At 49.3% G+C, this 26,502-nt stretch overlaps 2 protein-coding genes across 4 annotated transcripts in view; one reads left to right on the plus strand and one right to left on the minus strand.

Moving 5' to 3' along the window:
• ATG2B (autophagy related 2B) overlaps positions 1-10,310 on the minus strand; it is a 131,727-nt gene extending 121,417 nt beyond the window's left edge. For 2 of the 3 annotated variants that reach the window (XM_068254784.1, XM_068254783.1), the window contains exon 1: positions 8,045-10,310. In XM_068254784.1, the coding sequence (XP_068110885.1) occupies positions 8,045-8,206 (162 nt within the window). In that variant the 5' untranslated portion in view covers positions 8,207-10,310. Of the gene's footprint in view, positions 1-496; positions 585-8,044 lie in introns of those variants that run through there. The other variant, XM_068254785.1, reaches the window with a different exon arrangement.
• GSKIP (GSK3B interacting protein) lies at positions 10,219-23,966 on the plus strand. The gene is made up of 3 exons (XM_068254786.1): positions 10,219-10,566; positions 13,107-13,358; positions 18,346-23,966. Exons 2-3 carry the CDS (start codon positions 13,110-13,112, stop codon positions 18,505-18,507), a joined length of 411 nt encoding a protein of 136 aa, XP_068110887.1. The 5' UTR covers positions 10,219-10,566; positions 13,107-13,109; the 3' UTR covers positions 18,508-23,966.
• The last annotated feature ends 2,536 nt before the right edge of the window (positions 23,967-26,502 follow it).

The following is a 26,502-nucleotide window of genomic DNA, read 5'->3' on the forward strand; positions in this document are numbered from 1 at the left end:
ATTCCTGTGTACACATTATATATACAATCACAATCAGATGCGTATATCTGACTTTAAAAATACGGGGACTGCTTTATTGAAGCAGCACAAGTAACTAATTTTGATTGGTTTATTTCATTTTTGTGGACTAAGCACAGCCATTACTGTATGTATAAATTATTTATAATGACTATTATCTGAGAAATAGAACATTTTATCATATTTTCTATTTTGATTACAGTTTAAATTCATTAGGAGTCGGTGCATTTTTTCCCGACTCCAGGCACCCAAAATTGCCCCGACTCCGACTCCACAGTCCTGTCTCCAGCCCCCCAATCTATTTCTTAGTAGGGCTAGTACTATATGTACCTATGTCTATCACATCAGGTACACTCAATAGCAGGGTTTGGCAGTGATCTTCTGTAATGGTCAGCACACTGTTAAAGAGAACCTGTACTGAGTAAAAATATTTAAAATAAACACATGAGGTAACTTCAAATAAACATTACATAGTTACCTTGCCATCAGTTCCTCTCAGAAGCTCACCATTTTCTTCTGACAATAATCTCTTCCAGTTCTGCCAACATTTTGTCAGATCTGAAATATATCAGTTGCTGTCAGTAAAATATCAGTTGCTGTCAGTTATAGCTGAGAGGAAAATTGATGTACCAGGTAATGTCCATGTTTCCCTATGGCTCAAGTGGGCGATGTTACAGTTTAACTGTGTGCTGACCAGAAAGCTGTTATGGGTAATGGCCATTTTCAAAATGGAGGACGGAAAATTCCCTTGATCACAGTGAACAAACAGGAAGTGGGACAGGAGAAAGACACTGAGGAGTAGACTACATGGAAGGTAAGTATGACTTGTGTATGCTTATTTTGACTTTTAATTTTCAGTTCAGGTTTTCTTTAAACTGCCATATCACCCACTTGAGCCATAGGGAGACATGGACATTACTTTGCATATTCAGTTGTAACTGACAGCTGCTCATATATAACTGTCAGCAACGGGTATATTTCAATTCTGACAAAATCTTGTCAGAACTGGAAGGGATCACTGTAAGAAGAAAATGATGAGCTTCTGAGAGGAACTGATGGTGAGAAAAGCTGGATTAAAAGTCTGAGAACATATTACAACTGAGTTCGTGGCTGGTTTACCTATGCTCTAGAGCCACCTGGATTTGAGGTGGTGTGAATCTGGTGAGCCTGCAATTTTTAAGGGAGCCACGTAAATGGTCACAAGCTTTTGAGTGGAGCACGAGTGAAGCACTTTTACACTTGTACACTTGGGGTGTATGCACTATGTCTAGCTTTTTGATTTTACAGGTGCCTTACTAACAGAAGAGGAGCGATGTCTCAGTAATTAACTTAAATAGACATTTTGTGGACCAATCAGATAGCGAATACTTGGCTTTCTATCAATATTGCATGATATTGTTTATGTGATTGGCTGAGCAGTGGGCGCAGCCTTATATCAGTATTGTAATATCTGTCGGCAGTGTGGCTTCTTATTTGGAAGGACTGTGTAGCTGGTACTGCAATAGTTCAGCCTGATGATCGAGTGAGGCTTGGCACATCCTCTGGTTTTTAATGTTGGCAATGCTCCTCAGCTGAAGTAAGGAGATTTCCCAACAGCAGAGATTGGATTTCGCAATGTATTCCCCATTTATAAGCAGGCAAGCTGAGCACATGGCCGGAGCGGTTACCCGCCGCTGTGCTGATTGATACAGGAGCTGTTTGGCAAACCTCCAGTGACAAGAATCTCAATTTTGTCAGTATTTAGTTTCAACCAGTTGTTCATCCACTCGTTTTGCCAGATTTTATGACCTATCCTCACTATTTTCCAGCTATGTTTAGTGATCTGCAGTGACCCCAGCGGTCATAAAGGAAGCTCAGGTTACCGTTTAGGGCTTATTCACATTGCCATAAAAAAAGTCTTGTAGACAGTAGAAAGAAATGGCAGATAAAAACAAAATGCACCTGACTGGCAGGGCTGCAAGGCCTCTTAAAGGGCAACTGAAGTAAGATGTATATGGAGGCTGCCATATTTATTTCCTTTTAATCAATATCAGTTGCCTGGCAGCCCTGCTGGTCTATTTCTCTGCAGTAGTATCTGAATAACACCAGAAACAAACATGCAGCTAGTCTTGTCAGATCTGACTTTAAAGTCTGAAACACCTGATGTGCTGCATGCTTGTTCAGGGGCTATGGCTAATAGTATTAGAGGCAGAGGATCAGCAGGGCTGCCAGGCAACTGGTATTGCTTAAAAAGGAATAAATATGGCAGCCTTCATATCCCTCCCACTTCAGTCATCCTTTAAAGAAAACTGGTAACAAGAAAAAAAGTTCCCCTGGTACTCACCTCAGGTGGGGGAAGCCTCCGGATCCTATTGAGGCGTCCCCCGTCCTACTCGGTCCCACGGCGGTCTCGCTGTGCCCCTCCAAACAGTGGGGATGTAAATATTTACCTTCCCAGTGCAGGCGCAGCATTAGCTCTCCGCTCGGAGATAGGCGGAAATAGCCGATCGCTGTCGGGCCGCTGTACTGCACAGGTGCAACTCTCTTGCAAGTCTCCTAGAGTAGAGCGGACCCGACAGAGATCGGCTATTTCCGCCTATCTCCGTGCTGAGAGCCACAACAGCGCCCCCCGCTGGAGCCGGGAAGGTAAATAAATCAGCGCTTGTCAGTGCTTGTAGAGGGAGGATTGCCGGACACTTCGGGGGAGCCAGCGCTGGACTGCCTGCAGCTACAGGGGAGGGGGGAGCCTCATTGGGACCCTCAGGCTTCCCCCTCCCGAGGTGAGTACCCCCCAGGGGAACTTTTTTTGTTACAGAGTCTCTTTCAAGGCACAACTGTTCTCTTTACCAGGGCTGTGGAGTCGGTCCAAAAATCCACCGACTCCGACTCCTCAGTTTAGGATTCCACCAACTCCGACTCCAACTCCTCGACTCCGACTCCTCTAATTTGCATATTACAATTTTGTTGATTAAAAGTATGTAACATGAAATTCGTCTCTTAACTGCCAACGCTTAGGAATTTTACAAGACAACTGAAGTGAGAAGGATATGTAAACTACTATATTTATTCCCTTTAGACTAAAACTAGTCCTTGGTAAGAGTACTTGTAAAAGGTACAAACCGGAACAAAGAACATCTATCAGGCCCCAGGCAATGTAAGTGTGGGTACATGTAAGAATGATGTGCAGGTACTCTGCAGGGGAATGAGGAGATTGTAAACAGACAACACCTCTGTATTCAATGTGCACAGCATTCTCAGTGGATTCCCTGCAGCTCTGTGGGGAGTGCATATGTAGAGTATAGTACTACTGTGTAACAAAGTAAACCTGAGACAGATGAAATTAAAGTTTTATACATACCTGGGGCTTCCTCCAGCCGCCTTCAGGATAATCAGTCCCTCGTTGTCCTCCTCCACCACCTGGATCTTCTGCTTTGAGTCCAGGTACTCTAGCCAGTCAGGCGTAGTGCGCATGCACACACTCCGCCGCCAGGAGCATACTACACCTGTGCAGCACTATTGCGCAGGTGCAGAATGTTCCTGGCTGTGGGAGCGGCATGCGGCCGGACAGCGCTGACTGGCTGAATTACCAGGACTCATAGCAGAAGATCCGGGTGATGGAGGACAGCGAGGGACTGATTAGCCTGAAGGGGGCAGGAGGAAGCCCCAGGTATGTATAAAACTTTACTTTTCATCCGTCTCAGTTACCCTTTAATTTGTTGTCACCAAACCAAATTTTAACAACATATCAAATTATTTGATTTCATCAGCAAAGGGAGTGCATACATTTGCATAAATCAGCATCAATGCAGAATTATTTCCATCTCATTGACCATCTCTATTAGTGACACAGCTACACATCAGGCTTTATTCTTACAGCATAGATGTTATTTAGTATATATAAGAGATTCCTGTGTACGCATCATATATACAGTCACAATCAGATATGTATATCTGACCTTAAGAATACGGGGACTGCTTTATTGAAGCAGCACAAGTAACTAATTTTGATTGGTTTATTTCATTTTTGTGGACTAAGCACAGCTATTACTGTATATATACTGTATGTATATATTATTTTTAATGACTATTATCTGAGAAATAGAACATTTTATCATATTTTCTATTTTAATTACAGTTACAAATTCATTAGGAGTCGGAGTCGGAGTCGGTGCATTTTTTCCCGACTCCGACTCCAGGCACCCAAAATTGCCCGACTCCACGACTCCGACTCCACGACTCCGACTCCACAGCCCTGCTCTTTACAGCTGAAATAGGTGCCACAAACTTACACTAATGGAGGACGTTCACTTCCAAAATAGTTTGCATGAAAAAAATAAATTCTATTCAATGGAAGTAAATGAAATGGATCTGAACAGATCTTATGCAAAGTAAATAGGCCACCACCGTTCGGCCCTCTGAAACGCCAGTCTGCAAGGATCCTATGAACAAGCCCTAACTGATAGAAATAAATATCTGATGGATAATTTGGAGGAAATCTACCCAATATTCCCACCCGGAGCACCCAGAGGCTTTCCCACACTGACGTATGTAACTTTATTTTTAACCCTGCAGGTTTACTTTAATCATTTCCTTTTTTGTTGTTAGGAGCTGAATGAACCAGATTCCCAAGATCTCTGGTGTCTGCACTTCAGAGATGAGATTAAACAAGTGAAAAAGAATAGGAGACATCTGGAAAGTTCTATATAACATTGCTACTACATATAAAATCATATCTTGAACTAATTTCCAGTTCAGGTTTGTTTTAACCTTAAAGCAAAATCAGTACTGGCTTTAAAGAGACTCTGAAGCGAGAATAAAACTCGCTTCAGAGCTTATATTCAGCAGGGGCATGTGTGCCCCTGCTAAAACGCCGCTATCCCGCGACTGAACGGGGGTCCCTTCACCCCCAAATCCCCCCTTGCAAAAACTTCGACCAACTTGGTCGTAGATTTTGCTGCTGCTGGAGGCAGGGCTAACGGCTGCAGCCCTGCCTCACAGCGTGTCTATCAGCGGCGCATCGCCGCCTCTCCCCTGCCCCTCTCTGCGAAGGAAGACTGAGAGGGGCGGGAGAGAGGCGGAGATACGCGCTGACAGACGCGTGTAAGGCAGGGCTGCAGCCATTAGCCCTGCCTCACCAGGAAGAGATCCCCGCAAAGAACGGAGGGGATTTGGGAGGTAAGGGACCCCCGTTCAGCCGCAGGATATCGGCGTTTTAGCAGGAGCACACATGCCCCTGCTGAATATAAGAGCTGAAGCGAGTTTTATTCTCGCTTCAGACTCTCTTTGAAGGGATCCTTAATCCTAAAAAACAAAACAGTTTTACTCACCTGGGGCTTCCACCAGCCCCCTGCAGCCGTCCTGCACCCTCACAGTCACTCTCAGATCCTCTGATTTCCTGCCGCCAGCTAGTTTCATTTTCGGCTGACAGGCTTACTGCACCTGCGCAGGCCTGGCCACGCGTCTCCCTCTACGGGTTCCCATCCGCAATAGTTCCCTGCACAGGCCACTATTGTGGACGGGAACGTGTAGAAGGCTACACGTGGCCAGGCCTGACGGCAAAGTTCTAAGTAGCTGGTGGCGGGGACCGGAGGATCCGAGAGCGACTGCGAGGGCACAGGACAGCTGCAGGGAGCTGGTAGAAGCCCCAGGAGATTAAAACTGTAGTTTTTTTTTGGCTTAAGTATCTCTTTAAAGGACACCCGAAGCGAAAATAAACGATTGTATCTATCTTCCTTCTCCTAAAAATGACTTTTAAAGATATTCCACAGTTTTATTTTATGTTTAAATCTACTTTTTAAAGTGTAACTGTTTTATTGTTTTTGCTCAAGGACACATTCATTGAAGTATGCCAGAGCTAAAATCTATGAACTATTGACCCTTTTTATCTCTTTCCTGCTCTAAGGAGCCATTTTCTACTAGGAAAGTGTTTATAGTTTACATTTCTTATCAGTGAGGGTCACACTCTACTCATTTCCTCTCTGAGTCAGGAGTGAGTCAGCCACTTACATACCTGATATTTAACTCTTTCAGGCAGAGAAAGAAAAAAAAGGAACACAGCATAGTTATTAGTGTGCTAGGCACTGTACATCGTGTCACATGTCACCTCTGGTATCTTTTAAGGTTAAAAAAAAAATGATAGATACTTTCTTAGGTAGAGGAAAGCCTCTGAATATTCCATTGGCTTCCTGTGCGCTCCTCGACACCACCGCCACTGGCCGGGACTCTCTGACAGTTCCCAGTAACACTCCCCTTAGTGAACATGTGGGGTCATACCACGGCTATGAGAGTGTGGCTGGGCAGTACCACGGAGCTGTACTGTATATTCTGGCGTATAAGATTACTTTTTAACCCTTGAAAATCTTCTGTAAAGTCAGGGGTCATCATACGCCGGATGTCATTAATGCCGGGTGATACGCCCTATCCTGTTACCGCCTCTCAGATCTCGCTGCTGAGGACTGTAGTGAAGCGGTGCAGGCGCACATGTGTGAGATCTGAGAGGCAGAGGAGGCGGTAAATAGGATACAAGGGCGGGGCCATAAGGGTGAAAGAGGCGTGTTTTATGGGCACAGCGCAATCTATTCTTCCATACCGCTCTGATAAACAGGGAGACAGAGACCTGACCAGTCCACTTTGGCAAGTATCTAACTTTTTGTTCTCTGGCCAGTTAAGTTCACATTAAGCCCCATACACACATACAAGGCGTGTTACCAGAAAGGGAACGGGACCCTCAGGCGACAGTGCAGAGCCGGGGCAGTACAGATTCATCACCAGCCACTAAGCTAGCCACACGTTTTGTTGCTATTAAGGCAAGGTGGGAAGGCCGACGAAGTGCGGAGTCACAGGGCTGGTGCACACCGGAGCGGTTTTTAAAACGCTTGCAGGGGAAAGCCGCTTGGCTAATGAAAGTGAATGGGCTGGTGCACAGTCACACCAGAGAGGTTCGTTTTTCCCCCAAATGCAAACTCTCGGGGGCTGCAGCATTTTTTAGATTTTTGAGGCGTTTCTGCCTCAATGTAAAGTATAGGAAAGTGGAAAACCGCTCTGAAAAACGCTAGATCAGAGCGGCTTTCCAGGCATTTTTGTGGGCGTGACCTGGGCGTGACCAGGAGCGCTGACGTCACTGGGCTTTAGGAGAGACGCGCACGGTGAGGAAACTTGGCTGCCACGAGGAGCGGAGAAATCGGGACGCCGGTACCGCTAGCAGAGGAGATTTACTGTTGAGCTGTGATGCCCGAGATGCCTGATATCCTCATACTTACAACGGAAGAGGAGCGCTGTCACACCAACATTGACTGATATTTAAGGACCTGTGATAGCAAACACTCGATGAAAGATTCTGCTATTGATCATACCTCATTTGTATTTTGACATTGTCTTCTAATCTAAGTGTAACTTATCCTGGCAGGCGCAGTTTGTGTCAATTACAGGCATTTTTGTTACAGAAGCTGTTCAGTAACAGCTTTACTGTAACAATATATGAAATCTGCTACACAAAAACGCTCCAAAAAAAACGCTAGGCATGTTTAGAAAACCTCTCTACACATGCCTAGAATGGCTCTGAAATCTGCTTCAATAACCTCTAGCGTTTTGCAGATCTGCTAGAGGTTTTTGGTGTGCACTGGGCCATAGAGAGGGGGCAAGGTGAGTGGGGAGAACCTATATCCTCAGACAGCGCTTGGATCAGTACATCTGCCAGGTGGACCGTTCAACATTACATCATTGGCATCCGCTGTAGATAAGCTAGATTTGCAGCAGATATGGCTGTTATTGGCCACCTTGAATAGTTTGATCGAGCATGTGTGCTTCGCTTTAGTCTCTGTGAAGCTAACAATGCACTGTCTGGGAGTCTAGCCTTGCTGTTACCCAGTTTCAACACATTATTAGAGGAAAAAACAGCAGAGGTGAAGATAACCCTTTTGTGGCTGAAGCAGCAGTCAAATGACATTCAGAAACATCATTTCGGCAGTTAAAAACTTAAAAAAAAATAAAATAAAAAAAAAGCAGCACTGGTCACGAGAGATCACAATGACAAAAGCATCAGACCTACCCATTTATCGAGCGGGACTTGTGACAAGGAGCCAGTTCCCTGGTACAGATCTAGTGTGAGTTGCTCTAGGCTGAGTTTCTCTTGCAGGAAATTACCCAAATACCTCTGCAACAGGTACCTGCAGGCCCGCTTCTTGATGGACTCGGAGAAGGGCCACGGCATGGCTGCAACTGGCAGGAGCTCCTACAGCCCCAGAGATTATCTGTCAATCTACAGCCTGAAACTCAGACTTGCACTGACTGTAAGGGTCAGTCTAGGCCGCAGGAGGTTGTCTGTCACCATTGGAAATACAATCAGAAACCCACAGTCAGACAGTCCCTGAAATCACACGAGCACCACATGTCGTCAGTCAGACACAACCATCGAAATTCTGCAGTCGGCAGCTAATAGGTACCAGCCCTGCATATTCTGCTGCCTTCACAGTCAGACAGTCACCACCAGGTATGTTATTCACATTCAACATCTACAGTAAATGTATCACAATCAATCCCAATTGCTGATAAAAGGAAACCCAGTAAACTCTTCATATATCTGTCATTGTCCCCAGATTCTATGTCATAGGCTAACTTATGCAAAGGCCGGCAAGCACTGACACACACACTGTTAGCACCTCAACACAGCAAGTTATTCAATCAAAATCACACTCACAGCATGCGCACACTGAAGATATTGGAATAACGTGTCAATCCAATGCAAGAAGCAGTCATACAGGGTGGGCCAGGCCGTTCACACAACAGTATTACCCCTAAAAAGACAATCACAAAGGTAAGAGCTGCTCAGAGTAAATAGCACTCACACAGTGACACTGTCAGCCAGTGACAGAAGCATGCAAAAAGAGGCTACATACAATCTCACACACTGACACAATCACACACACCAGAAACACACTGACACACACACAGCAATGACACAGAAGAAACACACACACAACAAGCACACACTGGGTCAGAGCCACACAGGGGCAGACACTGATTTAACCAGAAACACTAAAGACACACTGACAGGCTGACTCACAGCAGGCAGCCACTGACACACACTGACACAGTCACAGCAGACAGACAGCTACTGGCAAAGTAACAAGGGGCAGCCACTGACTCACTGTCACAGCAGGAGGCAGCCACTGACTGGCACAGTCACCAGGGTCAGCCACTGACAGATACTGACACAGTCACAGCAAGCAGCCACTGACACAGCAGGAGAAACTGTCACACTGATACAGTCACCAGAGGCAGCCAATGACAGACAGACAATTATAGTCACTGGCACAGTCACCAGGGGCAGCCACTGACACAGCAGGAGAAACTGTCACACTGACAGTCACCAGGGGCAGCCACTGACACAGCAGGAGAAACTGTCACACTGACAGTCACCAGGGGCAGCCACTGACTCACTGTCACAGCAGGCAGCCACTGACAGGCACAGTCACCAGGGGCAGCCACTGACACAGCAGGAAGACACTGTCACACTGACACAAGGGGCAGCCATTGACACAGTCACAGCAGACAAAAACCTACTGGCACAGTCACAAGGGGCAGCCACTGACTCACTGTCACAGCAGGCAGCCACTGACAGGCACAGTCACCAGGGGCAGCCACTGACACAGCAGGAAGACACTGTCACACTGACTCAGTCACCAGGGGCTGCCACTGACACAGCAGGAGAAACTGTCACACTACAAAGGGGCAGCCAGTGACCCAGTCACAGCAGACAAAAACCTACTGGCACAGTCACAAGGGGCAGCCACTGACTCACTGTCACAGCAGGCAGCCACTGACAGAGCAGGAGAAACTGTCACACTGACTCAGTCACCAGGGGCTGCCACTGACAACAGGCAGACACTGATAGTCACAGCAGACAGCTATTGACTCAGCAGGAAGAAAGTGTCACACTGACAGTCACCAGGGGCAACCACTGCTAGCCACAGTCACATGGGACAGACCCCGCCCCCTCCCCGCACACACAGCGTCAGTCGGGGCCTCTGCAGTCAGGACAGCTCCCCTCCCTCCGGTATGAGACTGGCGGGCCCCCTCGCGTCTCTCCACACCGGCTCCGCTCTGCTCTCAGCACATAAACAATGACGTCACTGCCCTCACAGGAAGCCGCGCACCGCGCCGGGCGCCATCTTTGTTCCTGGCAGCGGATACAGCGGGGCTTCCTGTCCCCTCCAGCGTGACAGAGCGCATTATATTATACACGGGGCGTCATATAACCCACAGCCTGCGCGGCCCGCTGTGAGGAATCAGCCTTCCGCTGTATGTTATATATCCAGCATCTCCTCATGTGACTCCTGTGTGTCCGCGCCTCGGCGCCATGTTGTAGAAGTCCAGCCCTATTGGTTTATACTGGGACGTCTTCAAGAACATGGCGGAGGAAGCGGAACCTCGCGAGGCTAGGCGGAGACACACTGCCAGACAACGGCTCGCGCTCTGAGGGGAAGCGGAAGTGACGTCACTACAGGTAATCCTGTCACAGGCGGACCTGAAAGGTGCTGAGAGTGCCCCAGCGGTGCAGAAACCGAGCAGGTGAGTGACAGGGGGCGGGGCCGCCTGTCTGGGGTGTATGGGGGTCCCTGGCCTCCTGTCTGGGCTGTATGGGGGTCTCTAGCCGCCTGTCTGGGCTGTATGGGGGTCCCTAGCCGCCTGTCTGGGTTGTATGGGGGTCCCTGGGCTGTATGGGAGTCCCTGGCCGCCTGCCTGGGTTGTATGGGGGGTCCCTGGCCGCCTGTCTGGGTTGTATGGTGGTCCCTGGGTTGTATGGGGTTCCCTGGCCGCCTGTCTGGGCTGTATGGGGTTCCCTGGCCGCCTGTGTGGGCTGTATGGGGGTCCCTGGCCGCCTGTCTGGGTTGTATGGTGGTCCCTGGGTTGTATGGGGTTCCCTGGCCGCCTGTGTGGGCTGTATGGGGTTCCCTGGCCGCCTGTCTGGGCTGTATGGGGTTCCCTGGCCGCCTGTCTGGGGTGTATGGGGGTCCCTAGCCGCCTGTCTGGGTTGTATGGGGGTCCCTGGGCTGTATGGGGGTCCCTGGCCGCCTGTCTGGGTTGTATGGGGGTCCCTGGCCGCCTGCCTGGGTTGTATGGGGGGTCCCTGGCCGCCTGTCTGGGTTGTATGGTGGTCCCTGGGTTGTATGGGGTTCCCTGGCCGCCTGTGTGGGCTGTATGGGGTTCCCTGGCCGCCTGTCTGGGCTGTATGGGGTTCCCTGGCCGCCTGTCTGGGCTGTATGGGGTTCCCTGGCCGCCTGTGTGGGCTGTATGGGGTTCCCTGGCCGCCTGTGTGGGCTGTATGGGGTTCCCTGGCCGCCTGTGTGGGCTGTATGGGGTTCCCTGGCCGCCTGTGTGGGCTGTATGGGGTTCCCTGGCCGCCTGTGTGGGCTGTATGGGGTTCCCTGGCCGCCTGTGTGGGCTGTATGGGGGTCCCTGGCCGCCTGTGTGGGCTGTATGGGGTTCCCTGGCCGCCTGTGTGGGCTGTATGGGGTTCCCTGGCCGCCTGTGTGGGCTGTATGGGGTTCCCTGGCCGCCTGTGTGGGCTGTATGGGGTTCCCTGGCCGCCTGTGTGGGCTGTATGGGGTTCCCTGGCCGTCTGTCTGGGCTGTATGGGGTTCCCTGGCCGTCTGTCTGGGCTGTATGGGGTTCCTTGGCCGCCTGTCTGGGCTGTATGGGGTTCCTTGGCCGCCTGTCTGGGCTGTATGGGGGTCCCTGGCCGCCGGTCTGGGCTGTATGGGGGTCCCTGGCCACCTGCCTAGGCTGTATGGAGGTCCCTGGGTTGTATGGGGTTCCCTGGCCGCCTGTGTGGGCTGTATGGGGTTCCCTGGCCGCCTGTCTGGGCTGTATGGGGTTCCCTGGCCGCCTGTCTGGACTGTATGGGGTTCCCTGGCCGCCTGTCTGGGCTGTATGGGGTTCCCTGGCCGCCTGTCTGGGCTGTATGGGGTTCCCTGGCCGCCTGTCTGGGCTATATGGGGTTCCCTGGCCGCCTGTGTGGGCTGCGTGGGGTTCCCTGGCCGCCTGTGTGGGCTGCGTGGGGTTCCCTGGCCGCCTGTGTGGGCTGCATGGGGTTCCTTGGCCGCCTGTCTGGGCTGTATGGGGGTCCCTGGGTTGTATGGGGTTCCCTGGCCGCCTGTGTGGGCTGTATGGGGTTCCCTGGCCGCCTGTGTGGGCTGTATGGGGTTCCCTGGCCGCCTGTGTGGGCTGTATGGGGTTCCCTGGCCGCCTGTGTGGGCTGTATGGGTTTCCCTGGCCGCCTGTGTGGGCTGTATGGGTTTCCCTGGCCGCCTGTGTGGGCTGTATGGGTTTCCCTGGCCGCCTGTGTGGGCTGTATGGGTTTCCCTGGCCGCCTGTCTGGGCTGTATGGGGTTCCCTGGCTGCCTGTCTGGGCTGTATGGGGTTCCCTGGCCGCCTGTCTGGGCTGTATGGGGTTCCCTGGCCGTCTGTCTGGGCTGTATGGGGTTCCTTGGCCGCCTGTCTGGGCTGTATGGGGGTCCCTGGCCGCCGGTCTGGGCTGTATGGGGGTCCCTGGCCGCCTGCCTAGGCTGTATGGAGGTCCCTGGGTTGTATGGGGGTCCCTGGCCGCCTGTCAGGGCTGTAAATTTTACTCATTGCATACTTGTGTTCCTTTCATATAGTTTATAGGGCATTCCTCAAGCCAAATACTTTTTTGTTTTGTTTTATTGATTCCCTATAAACGAAACAAGCCTCGCCCACAGCTCCTCCAGCGCCTAGGCACTCTGAGACTCATGTAGCAAGGGTTTATGGGAGCTCAGTCTGGGCAGGGGAGGTTACTAGCCAGAGATTTCAGAGGCAGAGGAGAGGGCAGTGAAGTTTTCACTGGCTGAGGGGTGGAGATACAGATCAGCTTGCCTGTGTGTAATGATCACAAGTAGAACATGGCTGCCCTCATTGTATTACAGGAAGAAATAATCATATTCAATTGAAGCTGTTTGCAGCTAGATTTGCTGAGTAAACTATCTAAACTTTAGATAAGATATATAGACAAGTTACTTGTTATAGTTAGTTTTTCTTCTCGGATCCGCTTTAATTAGGGTTTATGTGACAGTGATTTCTGTCCCCCCCAGAGGATGGAGGTGGATTACAATGCCATGGATCTGACAGTGAACACGGTCCTTGATCAGGACTCTGACGTGGAAGGAGCAGACGTGAAGGACATGAGGCTGGAAGCTGAGGCTATTGTGAATGACGTCCTCTTTGCTGTCGCCAACATGTTTGTCTCCAAAGCCCTTCCGTGCGCTGTGGACATGGCCTACATCAACGTGGAGATCCGGGAGGGGCCCAGATACTGCCTGGAGCTCACAGATGCCGGACTAAGGGTACCTGTCTCTTCCTTGCTCTGCCTTCCTGGGGAAGCTGTACAGAATGTTAGATTCATTTATAGTCCACTTTCTGGAAAACCTTTATTTTAGTTGAGTAGTGTGGAATGAGGTTAGAAACGGTTGAGGCTTTTTTTTTATTGCTTTCAGTATCCCCATTTGAGGTATTTTCCCTCAATTTTTGCCCTAGTGACTCATCATGGAGCGTGTAACTTTAGTATGCAATCTAGTAGTCCCAGGGACAGGAAATAGAAGCCCCCACTTATGTTTATTGCCGCTCTACACAATATATCGCTTCTGTCTCTGTTGCTCTTGGAGGTTTCCTGTCTTGGGCAGAAAGTGATGTCAGTTCAGTGAAAGGCATATAAAGGTGTCTGTAACATCCTTAGTAAGAATGCTACCTCATTGGCTGGTATACTAACCTCTGCCTTTGGGACCCCTTTTGCGGTTAGTATGTTTAGCCCCTCCCATGCTCACAACAGTAAATTAACTGCTTAAGTACCAGCGGTCTCTGTTACCTTATGGACCAGGGACCGCTGGTACCAGAAACCGCGGAATACTGATGAATCACCATGCCCGCTGGAACCCTCAGGCCATCCACTTTGCTGTCTCTATGACGGCAGAGTCCTGTGAGCCGGTCAGGAGCTGCTGTCATTGGCTCCTGACCACGGGGGGGGGGGTTAAAGGACACCTGAAGGGAGAAGTATATTTAGGCTGCCATATTTATTTCCTGTTAAACAATACTAGTTGCCTGGCTGTCCTGCTGATCTCTTTGGCTGCAGTAGTGTCTGAATCACACCAGAAACAAGCATGCAGCTAATCCAGTCTGACTTCAGTCGATCTTCTGAGGCTGCCAGTGGGAGACAGGAGGAGACTGGAGCTGCCGCGAGGGACTTACGTGACTTGTAGGGGCTGGAAGAAGCCCCAGGTAACTAGAGATACATTTATTTGATTCGTCTCCCTTGTTCTTTAAAAGGAAAGAAATATGGCAGCCAGTGATGAGCCTCAGATGAAAACCGAATGACTTTCATTTGGTAGGATTCCATCCAGCTAATTAGTGCACTTGAGCGGGTGTGTGCGCGGAGGGAGGGGGGGAGCGCCCCCTGAACTCACCCTGAACTCACCCCCTGTGGATACGCTCCCTGCACTCACCCCCTGTGGATACGCCCCCTGCACTCACCCCCTGTGGATACGCTCCCTGCACTCACCCCCTGTGGATACGCCCCCTGCACTCGCCTCCTGTGGATACGCTCCCTGCACTCACCCCCTGTGGATACGCTCCCTGCACTCGCCCCCTGTGGATACGCTCCCTGCACTCACCCCCTGTGGATACGCTCCCTGCACTCGCCCCCTGTGGATACGCTCCCTGCACTCGCCCCCTGTGGATACGCTCCCTGCACTCGCCCCCTGTGGATACGCTCCCTGCACTCGCCCCCTGTGGATACGCTCCCTGCACTCACCCCCTGTGGATACGCTCCCTGCACTCACCCCCTGTGGATACGCTCCCTGCACTCGCCCCCTGTGGATACGCTCCCTGCACTCGCCCCCTGTGGATACGCTCCCTGCACTCGCCCCCTGTGGATACGCTCCCTGCACTCGCCCCCTGTGGATACGCTCCCTGCACTCGCCCCCTGTGGATACGCTCCCTGCACTCGCCCCCTGTGGATACGCTCCCTGCACTCGCCCCCTGTGGATACGCTCCCTGCACTCGCCCCCTGTGGATACGCTCCCTGCACTCGCCCCCTGTGGATACGCTCCCTGCACTCGCCCCCTGTGGATACGCTCCCTGCACTCGCCCCCTGTGGATACGCTCCCTGCACTCGCCCCCTGTGGATACGCTCCCTGCACTCGCCCCCTGTGGATACGCTCCCTGCACTCGCCCCCTGTGGATACGCTCCCTGCACTCGCCCCCTGTGGATACGCCCCCTGCACTCGCCCCCTGTGGATACGCCCCCTGCACTCGCCCCCTGCACTCGCCCCCTGTGGATACGCCCCCTGCACTCGCCCCCTGTGGATACGCCCCCTGCACTCGCCCCCTGTGGATACGCCCCCTGCACTCGCCCCCTGTGGATACGCCCCCTGCACTCGCCCCCTGTGGATACGCCCCCTGCACTCGCCCCCTGTGGATACGCCCCCTGCACTCACCCCCTGTGGATACGCCCCCTGCACTCGCCCCCTGTGGATACGCTCCCTGCACTCGCCCCCTATGGATACGCTCCCTGCACTCGCCCCCTGTGGATACGCCCCCTGCACTCGCCCCCTGTGGATACGCCCCCTGCACTCGCCCCCTGCACTCGCCCCCTGTGGATACGCCCCCTGCACTCGCCCCCTGTGGATACGCCCCCTGCACTCGCCCCCTGTGGATACGCCCCCTGCACTCGCCCCCTGTGGATACGCCCCCTGCACTCACCCCCTGTGGATACGCCCCCTGCACTCACCCCCTGTGGGTACGCCCCCCTGCTCTTACCCCCTGTGAATAAGCTCCCTGCACTCACCCCTATTGACACGCCCCTGCACTAGCCCCTGTGGACACGCCCCCCTGCATAGCTACATGCATACTGCTCTGAATACATTACCCGGCTATTCACATGCAGATCACATGTCCATACCATCATTGATTATACAGTATTTATCTTTACTGTTTGGAGGCAACACTAAGCAGAGCAACAGGAAAAAATGAGGTTATGCAGACTAAGCCAGATGACCCCAGAATGAGAATACAGATCAGGTGTTTTATGTATGTAGTGCTTGCTTATGTGTGGCTAGGCACAAGTAGGAAAGGTACCTTAAAATAAAACAAAAGGGGGGGTCATGAACGGTCAGTTAGACCCGGGACCCACTAGCAGCCTTTTCTAAGTACTAGTGATTTGTAAAGCTCTTGCTAATGCAATGCTATGGGGGATTTTTATAAAATCACATCCCTCAAGTGGGATCACACCCATAGCTTTACATTAGCAAGGGGGATATGGAGGCTGACATGTTTACTTCCTTTTAAATAATGCATGTTGCCTGGCTGTCCTGCTGATCATCTGCCTCTAATACTTTAAACCAGAGGTGCCCACACCTTTTCGGCTTGTGAGCTACTTTAAAAATTAGCACGTCAAAATGATCTACCTATGTACAATTTTAGGAGCACAATTGTATGTACAGAATGGAAAATGAAGTGCGGTTGGGATCTACTCAATGGGCACCCCTGCTTTAAACCATAGGCCCTGAATAAGCAAGCAGATCAGATGTCTGACAAATCTGACAAGATTAGCTGTGTGCTTGTTTCAGGTGTGTGATTTAGACCCCACTTACCAGAAAGATCAGCAGAGCTGCCAGGCAACTGGTTTTGTTTAAAAGGAAATAAATATGGCAGCTTCCATAGGTCTCACACCTCGGGTTGCTTTTAAGTACTAGATTTGGTGTGTGTGTGTGTGTGTGTGTGTGTGTGTGTGTGTGTGTGTGTGTGTGTGTGTGTGTGTGTGTGTGTGTGTGTGTGTGTGTGTGTGTGTGTGTGTGTGTGTGTGTGTGTGTGTGTCCAGCGTGTGAGTGTGTGTAAGCTGTGTCTAAAGTGTGTGTGTGTGTGTAAGTAACGTGTGTGTAAGCTGTGTGTCCGTGTGTGTGTGTGTGTATTTGTTTTGTTTTGTTTTAATTCTGCTTAGTTATTATATCAGTAAGTGAAACACATACAGTGTATTTGAACACACAGAAACACAGTACATTTGCAGTGCTACAGTGTATTGTATATTGATTGCAAAACGCACATGGTGTGTGAAAAATGGCAGCAAGCTCTGAGAATCATACACTGTGACTGGCCCATTGCCACTGTACAAACAAAGAAAGTCACACGAATGCATAGAAAGACGCATACATTTTTTTTTCTGTTCATTTTTCTGTTTGAGCTTTCTCTTGTATAGGCCATGCAGTCATGTCAGCGTCACTTTTCCCTTGCATGTTTTCCTGTACGTTTGCGTTTTCCTTTGTACAAGTCACACAGTCATGTCACCAGGGCTGTGGAGTCGGTACAAATATCTTCCAACTCCAACGACGACTCCAACTCCTCAGTTTATGAAACCTCCGACTCCGGGTACCCAAAATGGCTCAGACTCCTCAACTCCGACCCCTTAGTCTAATACTTACCAGGGCTGTGGATTTTGTACAAAATCATCCGACTCTAACTCCTCAGTTTATGAAATCGCTGACTCCGAGTACCCAAAATTGCTCTGACTCCAACTCCACAGCTCTGCATGTCACTGTTTCCCAGGCACATGTTTCTGTAAGTTTGCGGTTTCCTTTGTACAGGTCACGCAGTCATGTCACTGTTTCCCAGGCACATGTTTCTGTAAGTTTGCGGTTTCCTTTGTACAGGTCACGCAGTCATGTCACTGTTTCCCAGGCACATGTTTCTGTAAGTTTGCGGTTCCCTTTGTACAGGTCACGCAGTCATGTCACTTTTTCCCAGGCACATTTTCCTGTACGTTTGCGGTTTCCTTTGTACAGGTCACGCAGTCATGTCACTGTTTCCCAGGCACATGTTTCTGTAAGTTTGCGGTTCCCTTTGTACAGGTCACGCAGTCATGTCACTGTTTCCCAGGCACATGTTTCTGTAAGTTTGCGGTTCCCTTTGTACAGGTCACGCAGTCATGTCACTGTTTCCCAGGCACATGTTTCTGTAAGTTTGCGGTTCCCTTTGTACAGGTCACGCAGTCATGTCACTTTTTCCCAGGCACATGTTTCTGTAAGTTTGCAGTTTCCTTTGTACAGGTCACGCAGTCATGTCACTGTTTCCCAGGCACATGTTTCTGTAAGTTTGCGGTTCCCTTTGTACAGGTCACGCAGTCATGTCACTTTTTCCCAGGCACATTTTCCTGTACGTTTGCGGTTTCCTTTGTACAGGTCACGCAGTCATGTCGCTGTTTCCCCTGCACATTTTCCTGTACGTTTGAGTTTTCTTTTGTACAGGTCACACAGTCATGTCAGTGTCCCTTTTTCCCCGGCACAGGTGGTGGGATTCGCGTATGACCAGGTGGACGCAGGATGCCACAGCCAGTATCATGAAACCGTTTACTCTTTGCTGGATTCTCTCAGCCCTGCGTACCGCGAGGCATTCGGAAATGCCCTGCTTCGGAGGCTGGAGGCGCTGAACAGAGAGGCGCAGTCATGATGGACACCCCCGGATCCGGTGCGACCAATGGAATGATCCGCGCTCTGTGACTCCTCCCATCACTGTACATACAGCCTTGCAGTATTTGTCATTTGCGGAATGGTAACCGGCATTTGAGCTTGTTTGCAGCCTGGGGTGTAATTCCTAATGACCAGACTGATGGTGCACTACCAATGCAGGCCTCTATTGTGTATGGTGACAGCAAGGACAAGTTTACAGAGTTGTGTAAATGAGATAAAACTACAGCATGCGTAAAGAGTACCTGAGGTGACACAATGAGATAAACGTGTATGTACAGTGCAAAACATACTAATAACCAGGCTGTTTTACTTTTTTGTTTATTTTGCTGCCTAAAAGAGTTTTTCTAGGCATGTAAGTGGCAGCATCTGTCTTGTCGGGAATATATGAAACCTCACTGATAAGCAAATTACAGCCATAAAAGTTTTCCTGGTAGAGTACACCTTCTGAGAACAGAGCAATATAGGAAAAGGTCAATAGTTCATGAATTTTCATTTAGGGGCTCTTAATAGGCTGCCACTGAGCAGAGAACACAATCTACTTTGTAAATGTTTACATATAAAATAAAACCTTGGGATATCTAAAAAAAAAAAGGGTCATTTTTAGGAGTAGGAGGATAAATACAATTGTTTATCTCATTAGTTGATTTTCATCTCGGGTTCACTTTAAAGGGAATCTGAACTAAGAGGAATATGGAGGCTGCCATCTTTATTCTCTAAGGGCCCTTTTCCACTAGAGCGATTGTGATTGCTGAATCGCAAAATCGCAAATCGCTAGTGATTTTTAAATCGCTAGAGTTGTTACTTTATCATAGAAATCACGAGAAGTATTTTCCACTACAGTGATTCGATTTGGAAATCGCTAATCGCAAATCGCAATCGCTTGCTGGAGCGATTTTTACAATGATAATGCAATGCAAATGAAAATCACAAATCGCAATCGCATAACACAATTAATGAAAAATCGCAATCGCAATCGCTGGCGTTTGTGATTTGTGATTGCGATTGCTAGTGGAAAAGGGCCCTTACAGTAACCGTTCCCTGGCTGTCCTGCCTCTAATACTAGAAGTCACTGGCCCAGAATGAGCATGCAGATCAGATGTTGTGACTCCACTGGCTGCATGCTTGTTCCAGGGCTGTGACTCCACTGGCTGCATGCTTGTTCCAGGGCTGTGACTCCACTGGCTGCATGCTTGTTCCAGGGCTGTGACTCCACTGGCTGCATGCTTGTTCCAGGGCTGTGACTCCACTGGCTGCATGCTTGTTCCAGGGCTGGGACTCCACTGGCTGCATGCTTGTTCCAGGGCTGGGACTCCACTGGCTGCATGCTTGTTCCAGGGCTGGGACTCCACTAGCTGCATGCTTGTTCCAGGGCTGGGACTCCACTGGCTGCATGCTTGTTCCAGGGCTGGGACTCCACTGGCTGCATGCTTGTTCCAGGGCTGGGACTCCACTGGCTGCATGCTTGTTCCAGGGCTGGGACTCCACTGGCTGCATGCTTGTTCCAGGGCTGGGACTCCACTGGCTGCATGCTTGTTCCAGGGCTGGGACTCCACTGGCTGCATGCTTGTTCCAGGGCTGGGACTCCACTGGCTGCATGCTTGTTCCAGGGCTGGGACTCCACTGGCTGCATGCTTGTTCCAGGGCTGGGACTCCACTGGCTGCATGCTTGTTCCAGGGCTGGGACTCCACTGGCTGCATGCTTGTTCCAGGGCTGGGACTCCACTGGCTGCATGCTTGTTCCAGGGCTGGGACTCCACTGGCTGCATGCTTGTTCCAGGGCTGGGACTCCACTGGCTGCATGCTTGTTCCAGGGCTGGGACTCCACTGGCTGCATGCTTGTTCCAGGGCTGGGACTCCACTGGCTGCATGCTTGTTCCAGGGCTGGGACTCCACTGGCTGCATGCTTGTTCCAGGGCTGGGACTCCACTAGCTGCATGCTTGTTCCAGGGCTGGGACTCCACTAGCTGCATGCTTGTTCCAGGGCTGGGACTCCGCTGGCTGCATGCTTGTTGCAGGGTTGGGACTCCGCTGGCTACATGCTTGTTGCAGGGTTGGGACTCCGCTGGCTACATGCTTGTTCCAGGGCTGTGACTCCACTGGCTACATGCTTGTTGCAGGGCTGGGACTCCACTGGCTGCATGCTTGTTGCAGGGCTGTGTGACTTAGACACAACTAAAGCCAGAAGCTCAGCATGACAGCCAGGCAACTAGCATTGTTTATAAGGATAAGAAGATAGCAGCCTCTGTTTTCCTCTCACTGCAGGTTCCCTTTAACAAAAGAAACGCTGTAGACATTGAAAGGATATTAGTATACATTTTGCACATCCTTACCTCTGGTTTTGTAAATGTGAATTTTTAACATTCCAAATCACTTACTGATAGTGAGAGCTAGGTGGGAGGCTCTGCTAGCTGAAATGTCTTAATCATTCCTGGTGTAGGAGTGTTATGCTGGGTACACACGATGCGATTTCCGGCCTTGATCGACCGATCGATTATTTCCGACATGTTCGATCGGTTCTCGATCGATACAGCCGTCGATTTACTCTTAAGTATGCAAAATCGACAGCTGTATCGATCGAAACCCGATCGAACATGTCGGAAATAATCGATCGATCCCGCTGATCGAACGGGAAATCACATTGTGTGTACCCAGCATTACATCTCCTGCTATCCCTTTATATGATTGTGGAACATTGCAAGTCTGTAGCCAAAGCTTAGAATTTCTGTTACAGGGGATGCCTGTAATTTCACCTGAAACTCTGAGACAATTACATGAGTAGGAAGAAATGCTGGGATGTGGCCATGTGTGTCAGAAAATACATTTTAGTTTTTTTAGTGTTAAAAAAATAAAACAAATCTGTGTAGGATCTCTGAGCGGTGAATTTGCATAGCATGCTGGTCTGTGCTCACGTGTAAGAGGAAACTGCAGCTGGCAAATCAAAGGCGAGAGCCGCCCACCAATCACCTGCCAAGAGTCTCAACACTTCATGCTGTGCAAGTTCTCTGCTCAGTGCTATGCGGTACAAACTGAAATGGAAATTTAATATTAAACAGTAAATATGGCTTTTCTAACAATCCATTGTTTCTTCCACAGGAGTCCTGAGCCATAGCCTGGAAGTTGCTTCCAATACAATTCTGAAAATAGATTTATTATAAGACCCGGGTTGTCTAGTTAGATTGCCTGTGTTTAGCACAAGTCCTGCAGTTTGATGCAGTCACAGATCTGAGGCCGTGTCTAGTGGAATAGCAGTCTTTGCAGTGTTAGTCCCAGGTTTAAATCTCAGCCAAGAACACGGTATACATGGAGAGAAAGTGTGTGTGTGTGTGTGTGTGTGTGTGTGTGTGTGTGTGTGTGTGTTTCCTCCAGATAGCTTGGCTCCTTCTGTATCCCAAAAAACATTCTAAATTAAATGGACACTGAGCCGTAAAAAAAAATATGAAACTGGTACTTACCTGGGTCTTCCTCCAGCCCACCATAGGCCGCTAGCTCCCCCACCTCTTCCTGGCTCGTCTCCCGGTGCTGCTGGTGGCGCCGTTACCGGCGAATTTCGGGCCGAAGGTCGGCCAGTTCTTCCTCAGCAGGGACTCTCCACGTCATCGCACTGGCCGCTGCACATCATTGCCCCGGTTGGCGTGACAGTCCTGCACTAGAGCGGTTCAGAGTTACAAAACCGCACATGCGTAGGACTGTCACATCGGTAAGCACGATGACACGTAGTGGGCGGCGAGATGATGTGGAGCGTCCCCTTTCAGGAAGAACCGGCTGACCTTCAGCCCGAAAGTCGACAGTGACAGAGCTGCCAGCGGGACCGGGAGAGGAGCCAGGAAGACGCCGGGGGACCTCGCGGCGTACGGTGGGCTGGAGGAAGCCCCAGGTAAGTAGCAGATTTATTTTTATTTTTTTTTTTTACTGCTCAGGGTCCCTTTAATTGTTCACTAGTCCCTCACCCCCAAAAAAGTGAGAGACATATGGACTTCCGAGCTAAAAACAGTAGTATATATACTTCCCTGGGGCCTCTTTCTGCCCTTAGAAGTCTGTCTGGCCACAGGCACGCTCTGCTCCGAGGTCCTGCACTCAGCCCCGTAGATCATCCACCCATTGGGTCGGCATCTTCTTTGCACGTCTCTCGGGACAACGCACTCCCCTTGGCAGAGTTCTGCGCAGGCACAGTGCTGGGGGCGGGACCGCGGTCGTGAGAAGCGAGTGATTCCGCCCCCATGGGTCAGTAATCCATCTTGCCGCTGAGCGTGGAGCACAGCAGACCTGCGGCGAGAGACCGGGCAGACTTCAAGGGGCTGAAAGAAGCCGCAGGTGAGTAAATCTCTATAGCATTTTTTCAGCTCAGACGTCCTTGATAGATCTGGCATGTCGTATCATTAAGCGACCTTGGCAGAGTTTGAAGGACACCTGGACAGATGCCGGATCAGAAACTCCTTTTAGGACATTTTAAGTTAAGTACACCAAAACTTTCAAAGGACATAAATTCATATATTAAGCACTCCATCTGATGAAGCACTCCATTTGAGTGCGTGCGAAACAGCTGTCCTCCATGCATGCTTGTCTCTCGCTCCATGCTGCTCTGCCTGGTATTGCTGTATTGGCTTGGAATGGAATTTCAATAAATTGGCGATTTACCTGGAGGTGCCCAGCCGCTGTTTTCTACTTGCCTTGATCTGAGGAACTGTTTCTTGGCTTTGAGCACTGCAGTGTTCCTGGAATAGCTGGCTCTGTGCACCAATTTCTTCTGTCTGTCTGGATATATAGTAATATATTAGTCATGAGGCAGCGTTTTCATAGAGAATTTTCTTCTTTCATAGCAGCCAACCAAATATTATACAGTCTATGTAAACTCTGCTTCTGATTGGTTGCTGTGATCTTGTGGACAACACAATGGGTTTTTTCTTTGTATGTTCTCAATAGTTGTGAGAGTTTCTCAAAACATGATGTCTATCTGTGTGGAAATGAACAGAGGCGCCAAATGGATAAAAGTAGCTAAAAAAAAAAATCGGAGGAAGCAGTGGTGTACTTGCCCCCTCCAAGCAGACACAAAAACCAGGTTATTATATCAACAAGCAAATGTATTCATATATACACTCCAAAGGGTCATGGCAACGCGTTTCGCAAGTGTGGCCATGCTTCATCAGGCAGTAGGGGATGGAGCATACGCCAACAAGTGTCTGTCTCAGCCCAGCACCTCTGATAGTGATGATGTGTATCTACATTACTGTATCTTAAAGGATTTCTTTTAAATGTCATTGATATTAATCCTAAGCATGCATTTTATTTGTATGCATTGCAATAAAATAATCCTGCTAACGGTACTCAGTCATAACCCATCCTGTGAAATGCAGATTACCTGATGAGTTGCAAGTTTTCATCTTTCCTTTTCTGAAACTGTAACAGTGTTTAATGAATTATAAATAAATCTATTTATGCATACTTTTTTCATTTTGATTTTTAAAAACCTAGTTTCAGCAGACAACTGAAAGTAAACCACAACATTAAATAATAATCTGTAATAATATCTCTATGAAGGTTCTGATTTTTTTCAGGTCATGATAAATCCGTATTAAATGTCGGCTGCCATTTCTACACCTTTGATGATAAATGGTGTTCAAGAGAATCTGTATTGTTAAAATCACACAAAAGTAAACATACCAGTGCGTTAGGGGACATCTCCTATTACCCTCTGTCACAATTACGCCGCTCCCAGCTGCATTAAAAGTGGTTAAAAACAGTTTTAAAAAGTTTTTGTTTATAAACAAACAAAATGGCCACCAAAACAGGAAGTAGGTTGATGTACAGTATGTCCACACATAGAAAATACATCCATACACAAGCAGGCTGTATACAGCCTTCCTTTTGAATCTCAAGAGATCATTTGTGTGTTTCTTTCCCCCTGCAGTTCTCATGCACTGAAGTTTCAGGCTGCTCGTTTTTCTCCTGCAAACAGCATTGCCCTTGTCTGTAATTCCCCAGTATGTGAAAGCCCAGCCAGCTCAGAGGACGATTTATCCAGCTTGTAAAAGATAAGAGAGAAGAGAGAAGCTGCTCTAATCTAAATAACACACAGGCAGTGTGCATAGAGGGGCCTGGAAGGGGGAGTTCATAGCAGAACTACAACACTGAAGAACTTTGCAGCCTTCCAGACACAGGCCTGACAAGTCTGACAAGAGAGAGATAAGTTAATTTATTATAGAGACTGTGATAGTAGAAAGTGCTGCAGTAAGCCAGAACACATTAGAATAGCTTTTGGAACTTGTAGGATGATAAAAAACAGGATGCAATTTTTGTTACGGAGTCTCTTTAAAGACCCCCTCCACTGTTTGGAGATGGTTGTTTCACTTTGTCAAATCCTGAACATACAGTCATAATTTCAAAGCTGCTACATTATTCTTTTTTTTTTTTTGTCCCCGTGTCCCCTTCTCTTCCACGTGCAGAGTTACCAGCAACGGAAGCCAATCGCGTCTGTCACCTGAGCCGAGGGCGCATGCGGCGGTCAGAGACCTCTCCCTCACTGTGTCTCTAGTGCTGGACGTGTGTAATGATGCAATCAGGAAAAGGCGGAGCTAGGAAGAGTGTTAGGGAGAGGGGAAGCCACTGATCGCCGCAGGTGCTCTCCGATCAGGTGAGGTGCACCCGCTGCTTATTACTCTGCATGGAGCAGAGGAGGACACTGGGGACAAAGAAGAACACAGCACAGGGGATTCCTGACATCACGGTGGGTCAGCGGTTCTTATCGGCAGGTGTTCATAAGTCGAGGATTTGGAATATAAGACCTAGAGACTATTTCTCCCCACGGGAGAAAATGTCTTATATTCTGAAAAATACAGTAATTTTGATACTACTTGTTCACTTACATTTTTGATACTTTTTCGGGGAAAGTGCTGAAAAGTTATTTTAAAGCAGGAGTATTAGCCATACTATGCCGGGGAAATAACACATATATAAGTAGATAGATACTTGATCTACTTACATAACACATGTATTGTACTGTCCACGTTTTAGTTTCAGTGAATTTTATATCGTAAATGAAGATAATTCTGTTCCTGCTGGGAACCATGTCTTTTGCCCACAGTTTGAGGCTAAATACTGATGTAATTTCTGCCCTTTACTTTTTTCTTTTCTCCTCCAACCGCTGAGTCACCTCAGCCTTGCTTGTAAACACAAGTGAGTAGGGGATCATGTTTCAGATAAGCAGCTAATCAGGGAAATAAAGGAAAGAGGAGGAATATATTATAGATAAAAAGAACCTCCAGTATACAACTGTTTGGCACTGACTACTAAAGGGCCAGTGCTCCTTAAAGAAAACCTGAACTGAAAATTAAAAGTCAAAATAAGCATACACAAGTCATACTTACCTTCCATGTAGTCTACTCCTCGGTGTCTTTCTCCTGTCCCGCGTCCTGTTTGTTCACTGTGATCAAGGGAATTTTACGTCCTCCATTCTGAAAATGGTCATTACCCATAACAGCTCTCTGGTCAGCACACAGTTAAACTGAAACATCACCCACTTGAGCCATAGGGAAACATGGACATTACCTGGTACATCAGTTTTCCTCTCAGCTATAACTGACAGCAACTGATATTTTACTGACAGCAGGTGTGCTGTCACTCCTCACCTGTCACTACCTCTGGCTGCAGCTGTGCCATCACTACTGTCACTACCTCTGGCTGCAGGTGAGCAGTCACTCCTCTCCTGTCACTACCTCTGGCTGCAGCTGTGCTGTCACTCCTCTCCTGTCACTACCTCTGGCTGCAGGTGTGCTCACTCCTCTACTGTCACTACCTCTGGCTGCAGCTGTGCCATCACTACTGTCACTACCTCTGGCTGCAGGTGAGCAGTCACTCCTCTCCTGTCACTACCTCTGGCTGAAGGTGTGCTGTCACTCCTCTTCTCTCACTACCTCTGGCTGCAGCTGTGCTGTCACTCCTCTCCTGTCACTACCTCTGGCTGCAGGTGTGCTGTCACTCC

Source organism: Hyperolius riggenbachi, chromosome 9 (assembly GCF_040937935.1).
Source record: "Hyperolius riggenbachi isolate aHypRig1 chromosome 9, aHypRig1.pri, whole genome shotgun sequence".
Taxonomy (NCBI): domain Eukaryota; kingdom Metazoa; phylum Chordata; class Amphibia; order Anura; family Hyperoliidae; genus Hyperolius; species Hyperolius riggenbachi.